Raw genomic sequence first — 13878 nt, 5'->3', positions numbered from 1 at the left:
CCCTGCCATAAGGCTCACATAACCATCATCTTAATCTAATTTCACCTTGATGACAGCCCAGTGCAGTTTAGAGCAGCTTTTGGTAGTATTATTTGCGGCGGGGAATTTGTGATGTGCTAATATGGATGGGACGGATATAGCTTAACTAGTGTTGGGTGCTGCTGGAGGGTTTTATCTCAATCACGCACCTTGCAGTGTCACACAGGTGTGGCTAATGTGGGCTGTACAGGAGGGGGAGATTATCATAAATAAAGTTCAGCTTGTTATGAATCAGCCAACGGTGGCAAGAAGAAGGCAATTAACGCGGCAGCAATGGAGACAGACCACAGCGGGAAGTAGACAATAATTAGCTTTTCGCAGCGAGCGGCGTAACAGAAGTATTAAAAACAGCCGCAAAGTATCTCTGAGTCTGAGTACCTGACAGCCAAAAGTTCTTCTGGAATTGAAAAGAGCTAATGATGACAAGGTTATTAATGAGACTCACGTGTAATTATATTAAGTTCAGCCAGACTTTCACTTACTTATTGCTGTTGATAAATGTTCATGTATTGATTTTTATACCCAGATTTCTCCTTCAAAAGTCCCAACTCAGTCACTCTAAAAGTATGCCCTCCTAACAGCAGCAAAGCTCTTGAGGAAAGGCTAAAGAATGTATCACAGTCACTAGGTAAATGATATATAGCTGTGTGCCATTCCCACTGACAGATATTGATGTCTGCTGTACAGGTATGTACTATAATATCTGCTAGACACAAATTGAAGGCATATTTCAGAAAGTTCAAAACAACATATAAATCATAACTCTCCCGATCTGTTTCATGTGATTTTCAGCCATCCCTTTCAATTCCAACTAGTTGCAGTTGAAAAACAGGTACCGGTTGACACCGTTCGCAGTTTAGAAAAGCAAAAAGTACCACCAGAACTAAATTTAAATTGCTACATCTATAAATGAAAGAAAAAGAAGAACAAATTCATCAGAAGATAAAAGCCAGTTTGTACCTGGATTGTTATTTTACAAATTTTTAATTACTTATTAATACCTTAAGTTGCTTCCAAACCTACAATTATTTTACTGTGTCATCTAAATTCAAACCCCCAAAAGGTCTTAACGCAATTCATCACATAGAAAAATGTGTCCAATAAAGTGATATACAATTTCAGTTCTAAACAGTAATTGCTCTCCAGCGCAAGACTCATCAGACCTGTCAGTAAGGAACAGAGATGTCTCCTCTGATCAGAGACAGGGATACTTCATCAGTGCCCTGGCTTGGTCCTTTGGGTGCTGAAGGAGCAGACCAGAGTCCAGTGGAGCTCATCCAACAAAGGTCCAAGTCAATTACAATTATGACCTTGACTTTCCTTCATTTGCTGGAGTGACTCGGGAGACCTGGCACTGCAGGGGTAACTGAACTGTGTGTGCGCACTGTGACAACGTTGTCTGTATCCGAATGAACTATCAAAGGCCAGATTTCCATGGGGAGCATTGATTGTGGAAGCCTGCAATTGGCTATGAGTCAAGGGTACATCTATCTGTTCTAACACAAACTGAGAAGTTAAGTGTGCGGTTATCGACCACAGCTACTCTGAGGACAGAATCAGTTAAGGGGATTTTAATCTCTCGAGACTCATGGAGGGGATATTTTTTACACATCAGCCTCCCAAAGTACACGCACATCTGGCATCCAATTTTACAAGCAACAATTTATTTTACAGTCTGTTGGTAGCTCAGCCATCAAATTTATTGTAGAGCCACATGGACATGGAAAAGGTCAATGTCGCTGAAAGACAAATTGCACAAGGGAAACACCAAATATACCGGAATATTATTGCCTATTATACCTTTATTTAATTTTTGGTTAATTTTTGCAACACCTAGAAAAATAAAAAGTAGCATGTTGCACATGTTGAACAACCAAATTGAAATTAAACAAAACCTTAATCGAGCTAGATTTCATTGATAACAAATAAATGATGTTGTGTATCATATGTCATGTACATGAATTGGTAACAGTTAGCTACTAGTATTTAATCAGATGCATTTATTGGTCAGAAAAACCATAAATTTACTAGTAACCAAAACCTAAAATGAAAGTACAATAAATGTTGTAGCATGTTGTATGACCAAGCAAAATTAATTGCAGCGGATTCGAATGATAACAAGAAAAAGAAGATGTTGGTACCTGCTCTTGCTCTTCCTCCTCCTGCTCCTCCCTCATCAGCCTCAGAGCCTCCTGCAGGTCAGGATTGCTGGCGAACTCTCCCACCTTAAACCCTCCACTGCTACTGCTGCTGCTGCTGCGCACCGTTGTCCCCCACTCTAGCACATGGTAGGTGTAGAAGTACACCCCCGACACTGCCAGCAGCCCCAGGAACATCTTCAGCAGGAAGACCCGGTTGTACCGGCACAGCCTGGCCATTGTTCTTGGCTCCCCCTGCCTCCCCTCCGTCGTCATGGAGAGAGGAGATGCAACAGCTGATGTGGCCAGCCGGCTCTCCGCGATGTGTGTGGCTTACGAGAGAGAGTGGTCTCACTACTGAGGGATTGATGCTGCTACAGTACTGAAATTACATATTGTCCAATAATCTACCTGCAAGCTGCCGTGACATCTGAGAGGATGATTCCTGCATGGTCCACCTCCACACTCTGCCTCATCTTTCAATTCAAACGTAAATTTTAGCACTGAGATGAAATTGAGAAGAGAGAGAGATCTGTGAGAGAGTCTATCGTCTGCAGCGAAGTGCAGGATGAAAAGGGGGGCAGATTGATGATGTGTATTGGAGGAAGCCGGGTAATAGCCAGCCGCGGCGCTTTGGGAACCGCCAGGCGACCGTAACGTTGATAACCCAGAGGGAGTCTACAGTTGTACGTGCGTCTGTGCCAGCTCTCTGTGCGCCTCGAAGATTATCTGACCCCGAGGTCACGAGCTCCATTCGCCAAGATTCTCAATGACGCCCGAGGACTCTCTAAATCCGGCATACGCGAGGAGGTAGATTATCGACTGCGCTGCGGCGGGGTGTGCATTGTAATTTTGAGTAGCAGTTTAGTTATACTTGGAATAATTTCACACTGCCACCCCCCACCCACCATTCCTACTGCGATTCAAAGGCGCGTTCTGCCTTCCTGCCATGCCCCGGTCGTGCCAGCCTAGATCAGGGGTCAGATCTCTTTTGTGACAGAGACACAAGAACCAGCGAGTTAGCAATCCGGCCACGTGGAGCTGGGCAGCAAAGATTTATGGAAGACAACACTGAGATGTCAGCTTTGGCGATGCCATCTTTGATCCCTTCAGATCCCTTCTCAAGCATAGACTAGTCCATTGCTGATTTAGGTATTCTCAAAGCGCGCAATAATGTGTGCAGCATTCACTAAAATGGCGCAAACAATATCCAAAAATATAAGAAATATTTACTATTAAATTCCATTCTTAAAACAAATGAATTGTCCTTTTCATTATCTATTGAAAAGACATGTTTTGTTTTATCTCACCCCCGTTCTCTAAATGTAGCTAACCATGTGAATATAATTGACCAATCAGAGTCGAGCAGTATTCGAGTTTGAAAACATGGCGGAAAAAGAGGGCACAAACAGCAAGTCTGCGGCAGGTAAAAATGTTTTCCTGCTCTTTAAACCGCAAAAGAAAGTATTTAGCCGATCGTTTAAGAAAGTGTTTTACTGGCAGCTACTTTGAGACTAATTTTTTGCTGAAACTTCATGTTATTTTTACTGTTGAAGACAATTGTGTGTTGACCAAGCGGCGTCATGCGCCATGTTGAATAATTTTTATCCGTTTGCGTTTATATAGCCGAAAGCATTGAAAGAAATGCCAGCCAATAATTTTGCGAGTTTAATTTATTTTATTCCAAACAGCTAGTTTGATATTTCTTCACAGTGAATTGCTTACGAACAGAGATAATGCTGGGTAATCTTGAAGGAAGCCCATAATTTCTGAAGTTGTAGAAATTATACTTTTATAGAGCAATAAAAATTTTGAGGTAAATTCATAACATGCTTGCTGAATATTTTTTCCCACACAGAGCTACGTTTGGAGCAGCTACAGAAGTGGCGTGAGGCTAGAGGTCGGCAGCACAAGCCGGGAAGGGAACCCCTGACTCCCGGTATTATACAACACGGCACCAAGGCCAACCTTCCACCCTCAAGGACAACCTCTACCAAGTATGACTCCCTGGCCTGAGCTTGAGAAAGTCAATTATAATTCTGCCTACACTATTGCATAGGGCCACACTGAGTTATGAATACTTATTCAGTTATACCTTACCAGTACCAAAGATTTTATGCAGGTTTTAATTCTGCTTTTAATTCTGCCTAGGATTTTTCTTGGATAACCTCCTTGGACTACCTGTAAATGTCATTTCAGAAAAAAAAAACAATTTTTGATATATAATATAGTCAGTTCTGCCATTTTGTGCCAGTTTTGTGAAATTGATATTTAATCTGCAAATAATTTTCTTCCAGTTAAATTGAAAATTAATTCAAAAGTAAATTGACTTTATCCATTTCAGGAAATCATCTGCTGTCAAAAGAAAACAGAAGGAAAATGCAGCACAGGAAGACAGGTGAGGAGCCAGGGTAACAAATGTGCATGGATGGTCCCTGTTGTTTTCCTTTGTCTCATTATTAGGCTTGCCTTTTCCTCTATATTATAATTAGTAGTGTAACTGGAATCTGTTGTGGAAACATATTGAGTACTACATGCAGGAATTTACCTTGGGCAATCTTTGAGTTTGAAGGAATGATAGTGAAACTTGAAATTGAAAGGTTCAAGTGGCAACATGTTGATTTCATGATGTATGTTTTTATTTTTAGCTATCTGGAGAGGTTTGAGCAGTGGCGTAGTGAGAAGAAAAAGAAGCAAGAAAGGGAGAGTACAAGGTACATCTGGTTATCTTTGCCTTCTTGGTTCTTGACTTGAAATTGGATAGAGAGACATGAAGTACATGTACTTATGAGAAACTCAGAAAGGGAAAAACCAGTTGAATAGAAGCTTTATAAATAAGCCGTGTTCACCTTTCTACACATCAGCAGCCGCTTGTTATACATTCAGTTACGGACAACCATTTCATCAAAACTAGTATGTTTTGTAAGATCCATGATAAATATTTTGAAAACATACTCCTTTATATACGATAGCTCCTACTACAATGTACAAATGTATACTCAAATAGGTTTAATATTGAGACATCTCTGACTCTGTCTGTATTTGCAGCAAAAGACCCCCGTGGCGGCCGTGCAGTGCCAGTAAGACTAACCTGCTCTCCCAGCCCCTGACAAGGTGCTGTAACCACCACCACGGGGCTACAACCCGCAGCAGGAAGAGACTGGCCATGGACGCAGGGGCTGCAGCTGGTCCTGGTGCTCAGAACAGCGCCAAGGATCAGGACAACCAAAAACTGCACATTGAGGACAACCAAGAAGTCATGCCACTGGCACACAATGATGTGGACAACACTGCAGAACTACAACCATTGGAAAATGTCGACATTGAGTTCAACCAGGACAACCTTGCAAAATTCGGCAATGATGGGGACAACCACGAGGATCCAGAAAACATGAAAGAACTGCAACCACCTGTGAACAACATGGAGAACAACCAGGACAACTTCAAAGAGTTTGATCCAGAAGTCATTCCCCAGCTTGGTATCCTGGAGAACAACCAAGAAGATATTCCAGTAGAAGAAGAGGAGGAGGAGGATGGAGCTCAACCTAACCACATGGCAACTGAGCATGATCTAAGTCAGGACATGAAGCAGGTAACTTTTGAAGAACAGTTCACAGAACTAAGCAGTCCAGGTGCTGAAGACCTGACAGATGACACCACAGCACTCCCTCCTCACCCAGATGCCCTGAATGTTCCTGAAACTGAAACTGCAGCCAACACAGCTGTGACACCACTCATACATGTTACTGATGGGGAGGCTGGTCTAAACATGGAGAATGGAACTGACAGTCAAGAGGATGATGACGACTTAGACATCATAGCAGCAGCAGCAGCTGTACCAAAGAAAATGTCGATGAGGTAAGAAATATTATATAACATAGTTCTTTCAAATTGATGTACTCAAAGATGCATTATTCTGTGTTTTTGGTATTTGTTATTAGTTGTTTTGGTACATAAACACAAATGCTTCCAAAACTATGAAACTTGTTGTGCTTACCAAGTTCCATGGTGTGGTTTGTTCACAGACAAAAGCTAGAACAGTGGCTGAAGGAAAAGGGGAAGACACCATCCAGGTTCAACAGTATCCTGACCTTCAGGACCCCGGCTCCAGGGTCTGCCCGGAGGAAGCTGAGGAAACGGAGAAGTGCTGCGCCCTTCTGGCCAGGCCTGGAGCATGCTGGGAAGGAAGAGGAGCATGCTGGGAAGGATATAGTGACCTTGGAGTTGGAAGCCATCTTCCGGGAGTGTATGTCTGCAATTGATGAGGTGAATTTACTATATTACACTATATTTTGCAACAAATATTTCATCTCTGTTTTCATAATTTTATGACATATTAGAATACTATAGTCTTTTATAAGCCTCTGTACTCCACAGCTGGCAAGCAACAATGATGCAAGTATTTGCTTTGATCTAAGACACTACCATTGTGTTTGAGTCGCTTGACAATTGTGTAAAGAATTTGTTGACAGACAAGCACTGGACAGAAGAGCTAGAGTGGAAAGCAGTGGTGGCTCGCATTGTCAACAGATGTTAGAGGCGATGATGATGAAAAAATTTGTCAGAAAAAATGGCCCAAATGTCTGTTCTCCTTGTGTCCAGGGTTACCCATCAGACAACATCAGCGGTATCCTGGACACTGTGTTCAGCTCCATCCCCCAGTGTGTGCAGCACTCCCAGTACTGGCTGTGCCGGGCCAGGCTGGCCGAGGCGCAGGGGGACGACCACCGTGTGGTGTCCATGTTTGAGATGGCCGTGACAGCTCATGCTGAGGTAGGGTAGCATTGGGAAAGGCCCAGTGAAGGCTGGAATCCAGGGCTCTAGTCAAAATACTTTATTACATACCTGCACTGGTGCAGGTAACATCTTCAGCTCCAGACAAATGTTACCCGCACCCAGTGACTCAGAATTTATGAAAGTATGGATCACAGTAAAACCTGTTCAGAACCCATTTTCATTATTTCTTTCATTATAACTTCGTAGGTGGTAACAGTCAATGCAGAAATTAAAATTCCACATACAGTGTATATGTTTATGATCCCAGCGCACAGACTGGTGTAGGTTAGGTGCAGGATCTCAGAAATGAATAGAATATTGAAATAATCCCTAACATTCCCTCCCACAGCCCTATGAAGACATCAAAGATGCCCTGACAGCCTTTGTGTTGAGGAAAGAGGCAGAGCTGTCTCAGAGTCCGCAGGCCCCAGAGGATATAGATGGGATAGATCACGTGCAGCCTACAGTTTTGTTCAAGACCCCGAGAAGGAGATCTGCCTTCCCCAGGTGAGCTTCTTATTCGACACCTCCAAGCTAATATAGGTAGTTTATAATGTAGGGTATTTTAGCACTATCTAGTATCTACACTTTCCAAAGAGCTACAGTGTACTGTACTGTGTAGACTGTAATTTGACTTGTTCTGTATTCCAGGTTAGACCAGGGAGCAGCGTTTGACTCCTCCATGAAGATGTACTCAGTCACACCACTCTTTAGAAGGCAAGTATATATCACTCACATGTGTTGTTTTATGTTCTAAAATGGTAATGTAATGGTGTAAGAGGTCTTGATTATTAGTACATGTAATCCACAACAATTGATACACATTCTTCGTTTCATGACTGTTGAGTATAACTGGTCTTGTCAGAAAAGACAGGCTTCACAGACTTTGCAATAGCACAAATATATCCCAAGTGCCCTGCTGTAAAGGGGCATTAACATATGTGTGTGACAAGGGTTGTATATATTTTTTTTGAATTGATATGATAAATTTTCAACAGTAATGATGAAACTCTGGCACTTGCACTGGGGTAATGTTGTTAATGCTTAATTCAAAATTTATTCCAGGGCCCATGGAGTGCTCAGGAAAGCTGCGGCAGTCCCGGTAGCAAAGGTGGCTCCGATCGTGGTGACCCCGGTGCGCCGCTCGGCCCGGATCCACCGTGCCTCCGCCCTCCATCCGCCAGCGCTGCGTGAACATGATCCCTGCGTGTCGTCTCTCGCAGACGTGGCCGAGGACGAGTTTGTCCTGCGAGCCAACAAGGCGCTGGTAAGAGAGTCCTCTGTGGTGAACAGTGATGACAGTGTACTGAGGTGTCCGTGAAGTGGTACAGTTTCACTGCACAAATCCTATCTTTGAGCACATCTTTAGCTAAACTTTATGCAAGTGAAGAAACAAAACATATATGTGTGTTTTAAGGTGTTCTTATTCCACTTAGAGAATAGATTTTGTGCAATGTTTGTCTCACTGGAAAAGGAGATAACAGAATGGAGAAATACAAGACTTACATTGGACTCTGAACTGGTGAACTGCATAATCACCGTGGTTTACTGCAGTTTGAGTAACTTGATGATGTTCCCTTTTAACTATGAATTTGATGTATGTCGTCATAAGTACTAGTAGTATGCCCGTTTTTAAGGTCTTAGTATATTGATATGAAATGAAATACAAGTATGTTTGCAAAATTTATCAAAGCTCTAAAGGTTGAATTGCCGATCAGTGCGATCACAGACATTACACACAGGCTTGTGCACATTTACTGAAATATTACTGTTTTTCCTTATATTCTGCTTTATATTCAACAACATTTGCTATTATTACACTTTCTCTGTGATGTTTGAAAGAAGAATGTCTAAATCCATAAACAGATAACATGTATATGAAGAGATATATTATTAGAACATAGCTGCAGATGATGTATATGTTGTACATGTAGTCACAACCAATTAGACCTTACGGTTAGTATTACATCCCATAAGAACATCTGTAGCAGTTGCTTTGCCTTGTACTGAAAGTAGACAGTGTAAGACCAGTTATGTGTTATCTGTAAGCTGGCAGGGACAAGCTAGGGTGTAGTGATTAGGGTTTGGCCTGTACATGTCCCATGTGTCTGCTTGATCCAGATAATCCCACTTTCCTCGGTCTGGATCCGCTGTAGGGGTGCTGGGATTTATCTGGTACTAGCAGCCATCCATGGGACTATGGCCTGCCTGTGTAGTTGCTGCTTTAAGCACTTGGAAATACACAAATGTACATGCTTCTAGAACATACAAATGAACTTGATCTATAATATTTTATGCAAGCATTTCATTATTCCACAATACTTTATCTTGTGTATTGAATTGCTTTTATTGAATGGCTAAACGTTTGGTCAGGGTATAGATAAGTAACTTTTAGTACTACTGAGGTTCCTTTAGTTTATACCGTAAAATATTCTAGACTTAGTCATCACTTCGTGCATGGCATACTACTATTTTTAGAATGAAGAAAATAAATTGATTAAAAACTGCTGTTATCTTTTATCTGGTTTATCTAGCTATCTGCCAAGAGCTTCACGAAGCGGAATAACAAAATGACGACATTGCCACGATTTTGCTTTGGATATAATAAGAGCGACCTCTAGCAGTCAAGAGAATAAATGCAGCAAATCATTCTTGGTAATCAATGCTGCCCTGGCCAATCATAATTTAGCAATGTTTGCTGTGTGGGAACACCAATGAATTTATCCGTACGTCACCATACTGTTTCGCCAGAGGCAATGGCAAATACCAATTACATGTACTAGATTTGAAATTTTCAGTTTTCATTGTTACCCTTTGTAACATGTTAGTAGTTCTTAGTTCTAGGTAAGAAAATACAACAATCCAGTATACGATTGTCAATAAAAGCTATAGCTACACAGGCTGTACATTGACCCTACAAAAGTACGTCGAAATTTTATGTGAATAAAGTGGCCTTCAAGTCACCAGGTTGATTTCCTCCACATCTTCTACCTCCATATCACCCGTCTCTTCTGTGATATGAGCAGGAATAACAGGAAGTCAGTTTCCTAGTTTTAATGCAATGGTTATGTAGTGATTTTGAAATGTCTAACAAAATCTATTCAGTTGCTTGAGTTACAGTTTTCTTGTGCATCTCATTACCTGGATGATATCTAACTTTCATCGAAGGTTCTGAAAATGATTTTACTGTACCTCGAACTCTGAGTCTGGGTGTCTCTACGTCATAGCTGACATGCGCAGTGCCCTGGTTGGGACACGCCCATGCTTGGCCTCCTACGAATCTATTACCGCTGGGGGGTGAGCATGACGTGGTTTTGTCGTCAACCATGCCTGTTGTAATACAAAAGGACAAAGTTTTTCTTAAATAAACTTGTCTTTGTAGTTTTTTTAAATATCGCGCGTTATTTTCATGTATCTGACAAGCTACAGGTCAAAGTTGATGCCAATTGTAAAGCGCCTTTTTAAAAGTATATGACGTCGTTGAAAACAGGCATGTTAACATGTGTGAGAATGGTATTCAGCACCAAGGACAGGTGTGTTTACCTGTGTATGTGTTAGTTTTCTGCCTTTGGCATGATATGGGGTGAGTTCAGCAACATGTATTTGCTGGTGGATAGTGTTCAGCACCAAGGACAGGGATGTACAAACTTATGTAAAGTCGTTCAAAACTAGAAAGGCCGACATTTGCTTTGGAGCAAATACAGCAATGGCTTCACCACATATGGCAGGGAAAGAATGAGAAACACAAGGGAAAACAATGCTTTACATTGATATAACTATAGTATGAAGTAACATACAACTAAGACTACAACAGTTGGATAGCTATTCCCTACATTATTGGTTCGGATTTTTAATTGCATAATGCAAACTGTTGATTTACAAGAAAAAAAGAAGCGTTCATGCCCCGCATTCCAATGCTGGAGCAGGAAAGCCTAAAATACCTACCAAAACACTTGAATACAGACCTACTGTCAGTATGGAATGGATCTGAGCAGGTATTAATTAAGTTAAGCCAGTTAAATCCCAACAGCCAATCAGCAAGGAGAATAGAGGAAAGCTGCATGCCTATTGGTTGATGCCCTGCATTCCATTGTGATGACTCATGCCCAAATGTGGTAACACTGCACACTAACTCAGTAATACATTTGCTATAACACAGCCAAAAAACTCAAATAAAACCATTCTAAAAGCCTGTATCACAATAATTCAAAAAACGCCTAGGGGTATTTGCCCACTGTACCTCCATACCAAATTTCAGGACCTTGGGCCCTAAAATGAAGAAGCTGAATCCATTTAAAAATGGCAGGAGAAGAAGAAGGAGAAGGAGAAGAAACATCAGAAAACGCAATATGGGTTCACCACCACTTCGTGGTGTGGTGAACCCATAACAAATGGTTTGAAGCAAAATGACTATTCAACGTTGGTCAATGAACTGATTATAGATAGGATAGGACGTATGCTCAAACTTTCTTCCAAAATGTCTTAATCTTGTTGAACTGTAACGTTACTCACCCGGCAGAACCTCTGCCACTACAGGTATGTTCTCATGTGGCGGTGACGTCATGGCGACCACCGCGTCCTGTGTCTGGGCTTTCATGACAAGGTTCTGTCTCTCCGCGAAGGTCATTTTCACAAGCAGGCGAGATGTCCTTTGAAAACATGTAGAAGCCATAAAAATAAGTGTATCTTTGTAAATGCTTGTTTGTTTGTTTGTTTGTTGTCTTTCGTGTCGATTGTTTTCTTGTACATAATCAAAAATGATGTTTGGAGAACAACAAAGAATAGTATATGTTTGTAAATGCTTCTTTGTTGTCTTTCCTGTTGACTGTGGTCGTGTGATCATTGAAAACGATGTTTTAAGCACAGACATTTTCCATCCGATCATTGTGGACCATATCTGGGCGGTGGCAGAACAGAAAATGCTCGAATAAACACACAAGTGAAACACTAAGAAGTTCTAGAACAACATGAACAAGATTCCACCGTACCGTCTCACCTGTTTTTCTTGATATTAGACTCCAACTGACCCCCTATCACACCGTCATCTTCCAACTTGAACTTCTGGTACCTGAATGCGATGGGGATCTCACTGTCGGTGGAAAACGCGCCTTTTCTGCCGTCCACGCTCACTTCCACGTCCAGGCCAGTCGCGTAGAACACTTCTGTAATGATGTACACGGAGCTCACCGTGCCAAATTCCCCGTCATCGTCTCTTAACCGAACCTCTTCACTCGGATTCAAGAAAATCGTCTGTTTTTCCACGTCTGTGACCTCCATGTGTATCATTTTCCCCTTGTTGTGAGAACTGTGGCCGATCGAGAGCATCTTTCCCGGAGGAGGTTTCTTCCAGTATTTGTCCGTTTGTGGCTCGAGGCCCAACTTTATACACTCCGGTAAGTAGACGCACAAGTCATGTAGTTTGCCCACGGCCCGGAAGGAGGCGTGGTGATGCACAGCCTTTTCCACGAAGGACTGGTGGTCCTTGACCAGGACTGTGGCCAGTCCGAAACAGTGCGCGTTTTCCAGGGTGGATACGGTGACCACGTGGTCACCCAGGAGCTCCGAGACCATCACAGACCCGGCAAGCTTCCATGCCAATTCGGGATCGGCGCCGATCAACTTCTTAAACATGTCGTTGGTTAGAAACTATTTTCGGATGTTGTCGGTTGTGTAGGGATGAAGTAATCTGCTTAATGTGTGTGAATAGGTCGGAGTCCGAAGTGATTATGCCCAGTTTGTCTTCTGTTTGTGTTAACAAGTGTCAAGGAACGTTTTACCAAGGTTACCATTATTCTGACGTATTTGACCTCAGATGACCTTGACGTCGGGGTTTGATGGGAAGGCGTTCCTTCTTCTTCTTCTTTTTCTTCTTTCTGTTGAGGAAGCCGCCTTCAGCGGTTTGAAGATTCTGCTTCCTATGGTGGTGGGTGCATGCCGAGGAGGTCAGATTTCACAGCTTGCCCCTAAACTCCTCCAGAGAGGAGGAGAGGGCAATATCTGCGTCCAGAGTGTTCCAGTCAGGTATTGTTCGCGGGAAGAAGGAGTTCTGTCTGTAGGAGGTCCTACTTTGGGGCACTCTGTAGGCAGCAGGGTGTGACTGTCTAGTGGCCCTTGTCTGGACATTGGGGGTGGGTCTTATTTGCATGTTTATGCACAGTGCACCGGTGTGATACTTGTAGAACGTTGTAAGTCTAGCCAACCTACGCCGCTCCCGAAGTGGGGTCCACTGGAGCTCTTCCAGCATGTTGTTTACGCTGGAGGTGCGTCTGAAGCGTTGGCTAACCCAGCGGGCGGCCCTCCGCTGCACCTGTTCTAGCCTGTTTATGTCCTTTGCTATGTGAGGGTCCCATACGGGACTGGCAAACTCGACGATAGGTCGGACCAAAGTGAAATACGCGATTTCTCGAATCCTTTGTTGTTACACTTTAATGGTACCTTTTGTTTATTTGTGTACAATGATTTGCTGTCTTGATGTTTGTTACTGCACTGTAGAAGGAACGTTTGTAACGTAGGGTCGAATAAAACGTGCGCATGTAGAAAACGGAACGGGGTGGTAAAAAGGTAACGTTACTGCTGATTGCAGGCTAATTGTGAAATGTCGTATGCAGATATGTGCACTGTCATTTCCTGATATGCCGCTGGATGGTGTTCAGCACCAAGGACAGGGACGTTTGCCTGTGTGTGGATGGTGTTCAGCACCAAGGACAGGGACGTTTGCCTGTGTGTGGATGGTGTTCAGCACCAAGGACAGGGACGTTTGCCTGTGTGGTCAGGCGAGTTTACATTTGTGTGGATGGTGTTCAGCACCAAGGACAGGCATGTTTTGCTGTGTGTGTTCAGTACCAGGGACAGTCATGTTTATATGTGTGGATGGCATTTAGCATCAAGGACTAGTGTGTCTAGTTGTGTGGATAGCATTCAGCAC

General features: G+C 42.7%; 3 protein-coding genes across 5 annotated transcripts in view; 1 reads left to right on the top strand and 2 right to left on the bottom strand.

The window, feature by feature from the left end:
• LOC109467804 overlaps nt 1-2873 on the bottom strand; it is a 21475-nt gene extending 18602 nt beyond the window's left edge. Inside the window, 1 exon segment of the mRNA XM_019765869.1 lies at nt 2181-2873. Within this exon segment, the coding sequence (XP_019621428.1) occupies nt 2181-2453 (273 nt within the window). The 5' untranslated portion in view covers nt 2454-2873.
• Nucleotides 2874-3506: 633 nt separating this feature from the next.
• LOC109467811 lies at nt 3507-9436 on the top strand. 2 transcript variants are annotated; one of them, XM_019765876.1, is made up of 10 exons: nt 3507-3603; nt 4036-4174; nt 4522-4575; nt 4826-4891; nt 5226-6035; nt 6203-6443; nt 6780-6950; nt 7303-7460; nt 7605-7670; nt 8019-9436. In XM_019765876.1, the coding sequence occupies exons 1-10, from the start codon at nt 3564-3566 to the stop codon at nt 8272-8274; spliced, it is 2001 nt and encodes a 666-aa protein (XP_019621435.1). In that variant the 5' UTR covers nt 3507-3563; the 3' UTR covers nt 8275-9436. The 2 variants fall into 2 exon arrangements, with proteins under 2 accessions (XP_019621435.1, XP_019621436.1); XM_019765877.1 differs by lacking the exon at nt 3507-3603 and adding an exon at nt 3899-3920.
• A 105-nt stretch (nt 9437-9541) lies between these two features.
• On the bottom strand, nt 9542-12745 carry LOC109467827. Of its 2 annotated transcripts, XM_019765905.1 has the most exons (4): nt 11950-12745; nt 11466-11602; nt 10146-10283; nt 9542-9964 (listed from the first exon to the last, which is right to left on the bottom strand). In XM_019765905.1, exons 1-4 carry the CDS (start codon nt 12582-12584, stop codon nt 9909-9911), a joined length of 966 nt encoding a protein of 321 aa, XP_019621464.1. In that variant the 5' UTR covers nt 12585-12745; the 3' UTR covers nt 9542-9908. The 2 variants fall into 2 exon arrangements, with proteins under 2 accessions (XP_019621464.1, XP_019621463.1); XM_019765904.1 differs by lacking the exon at nt 9542-9964 and having other exon boundaries at nt 9971-10283.
• Between the last annotated feature and the right edge of the window lie 1133 nt (nt 12746-13878).

The sequence above is a fragment of the Branchiostoma belcheri genome, unplaced genomic scaffold (assembly GCF_001625305.1).
Source record: "Branchiostoma belcheri isolate BF01 breed outbred unplaced genomic scaffold, Haploidv18h27 scaffold19, whole genome shotgun sequence".
Taxonomy (NCBI): Eukaryota; Metazoa; Chordata; class Leptocardii; order Amphioxiformes; family Branchiostomatidae; genus Branchiostoma; species Branchiostoma belcheri.
Note: the sequence above shows the minus strand (reverse complement) of the source record. Positions and strands in the feature narration are given on the sequence as shown.

Excerpts from the sequence above, each read along its gene's own strand:
- LOC109467811 (XM_019765876.1), top strand. The coding sequence starts at position 3,564 with ATGGCGGAAAAAGAGGGCACAAACAGCAAGTCTGCGGCAG. Across the intron at positions 6,444-6,779 it reads GTATGTCTGCAATTGATGAG|GGTTACCCATCAGACAACAT; the intron begins GTGAATTTACTA and ends CCTTGTGTCCAG. Across the intron at positions 7,461-7,604 it reads AGGAGATCTGCCTTCCCCAG|GTTAGACCAGGGAGCAGCGT; the intron begins GTGAGCTTCTTA and ends TCTGTATTCCAG.
- LOC109467827 (XM_019765904.1), bottom strand. The coding sequence starts at position 12,584 with ATGTTTAAGAAGTTGATCGGCGCCGATCCCGAATTGGCATGGAAGCTT. Across the intron at positions 11,603-11,949 it reads TCTAATATCAAGAAAAACAG|GACATCTCGCCTGCTTGTGA; the intron begins GTGAGACGGTAC and ends ATGTTTTCAAAG. Across the intron at positions 10,284-11,465 it reads AGTGGCAGAGGTTCTGCCGG|GCATGGTTGACGACAAAACC; the intron begins GTGAGTAACGTT and ends GTATTACAACAG.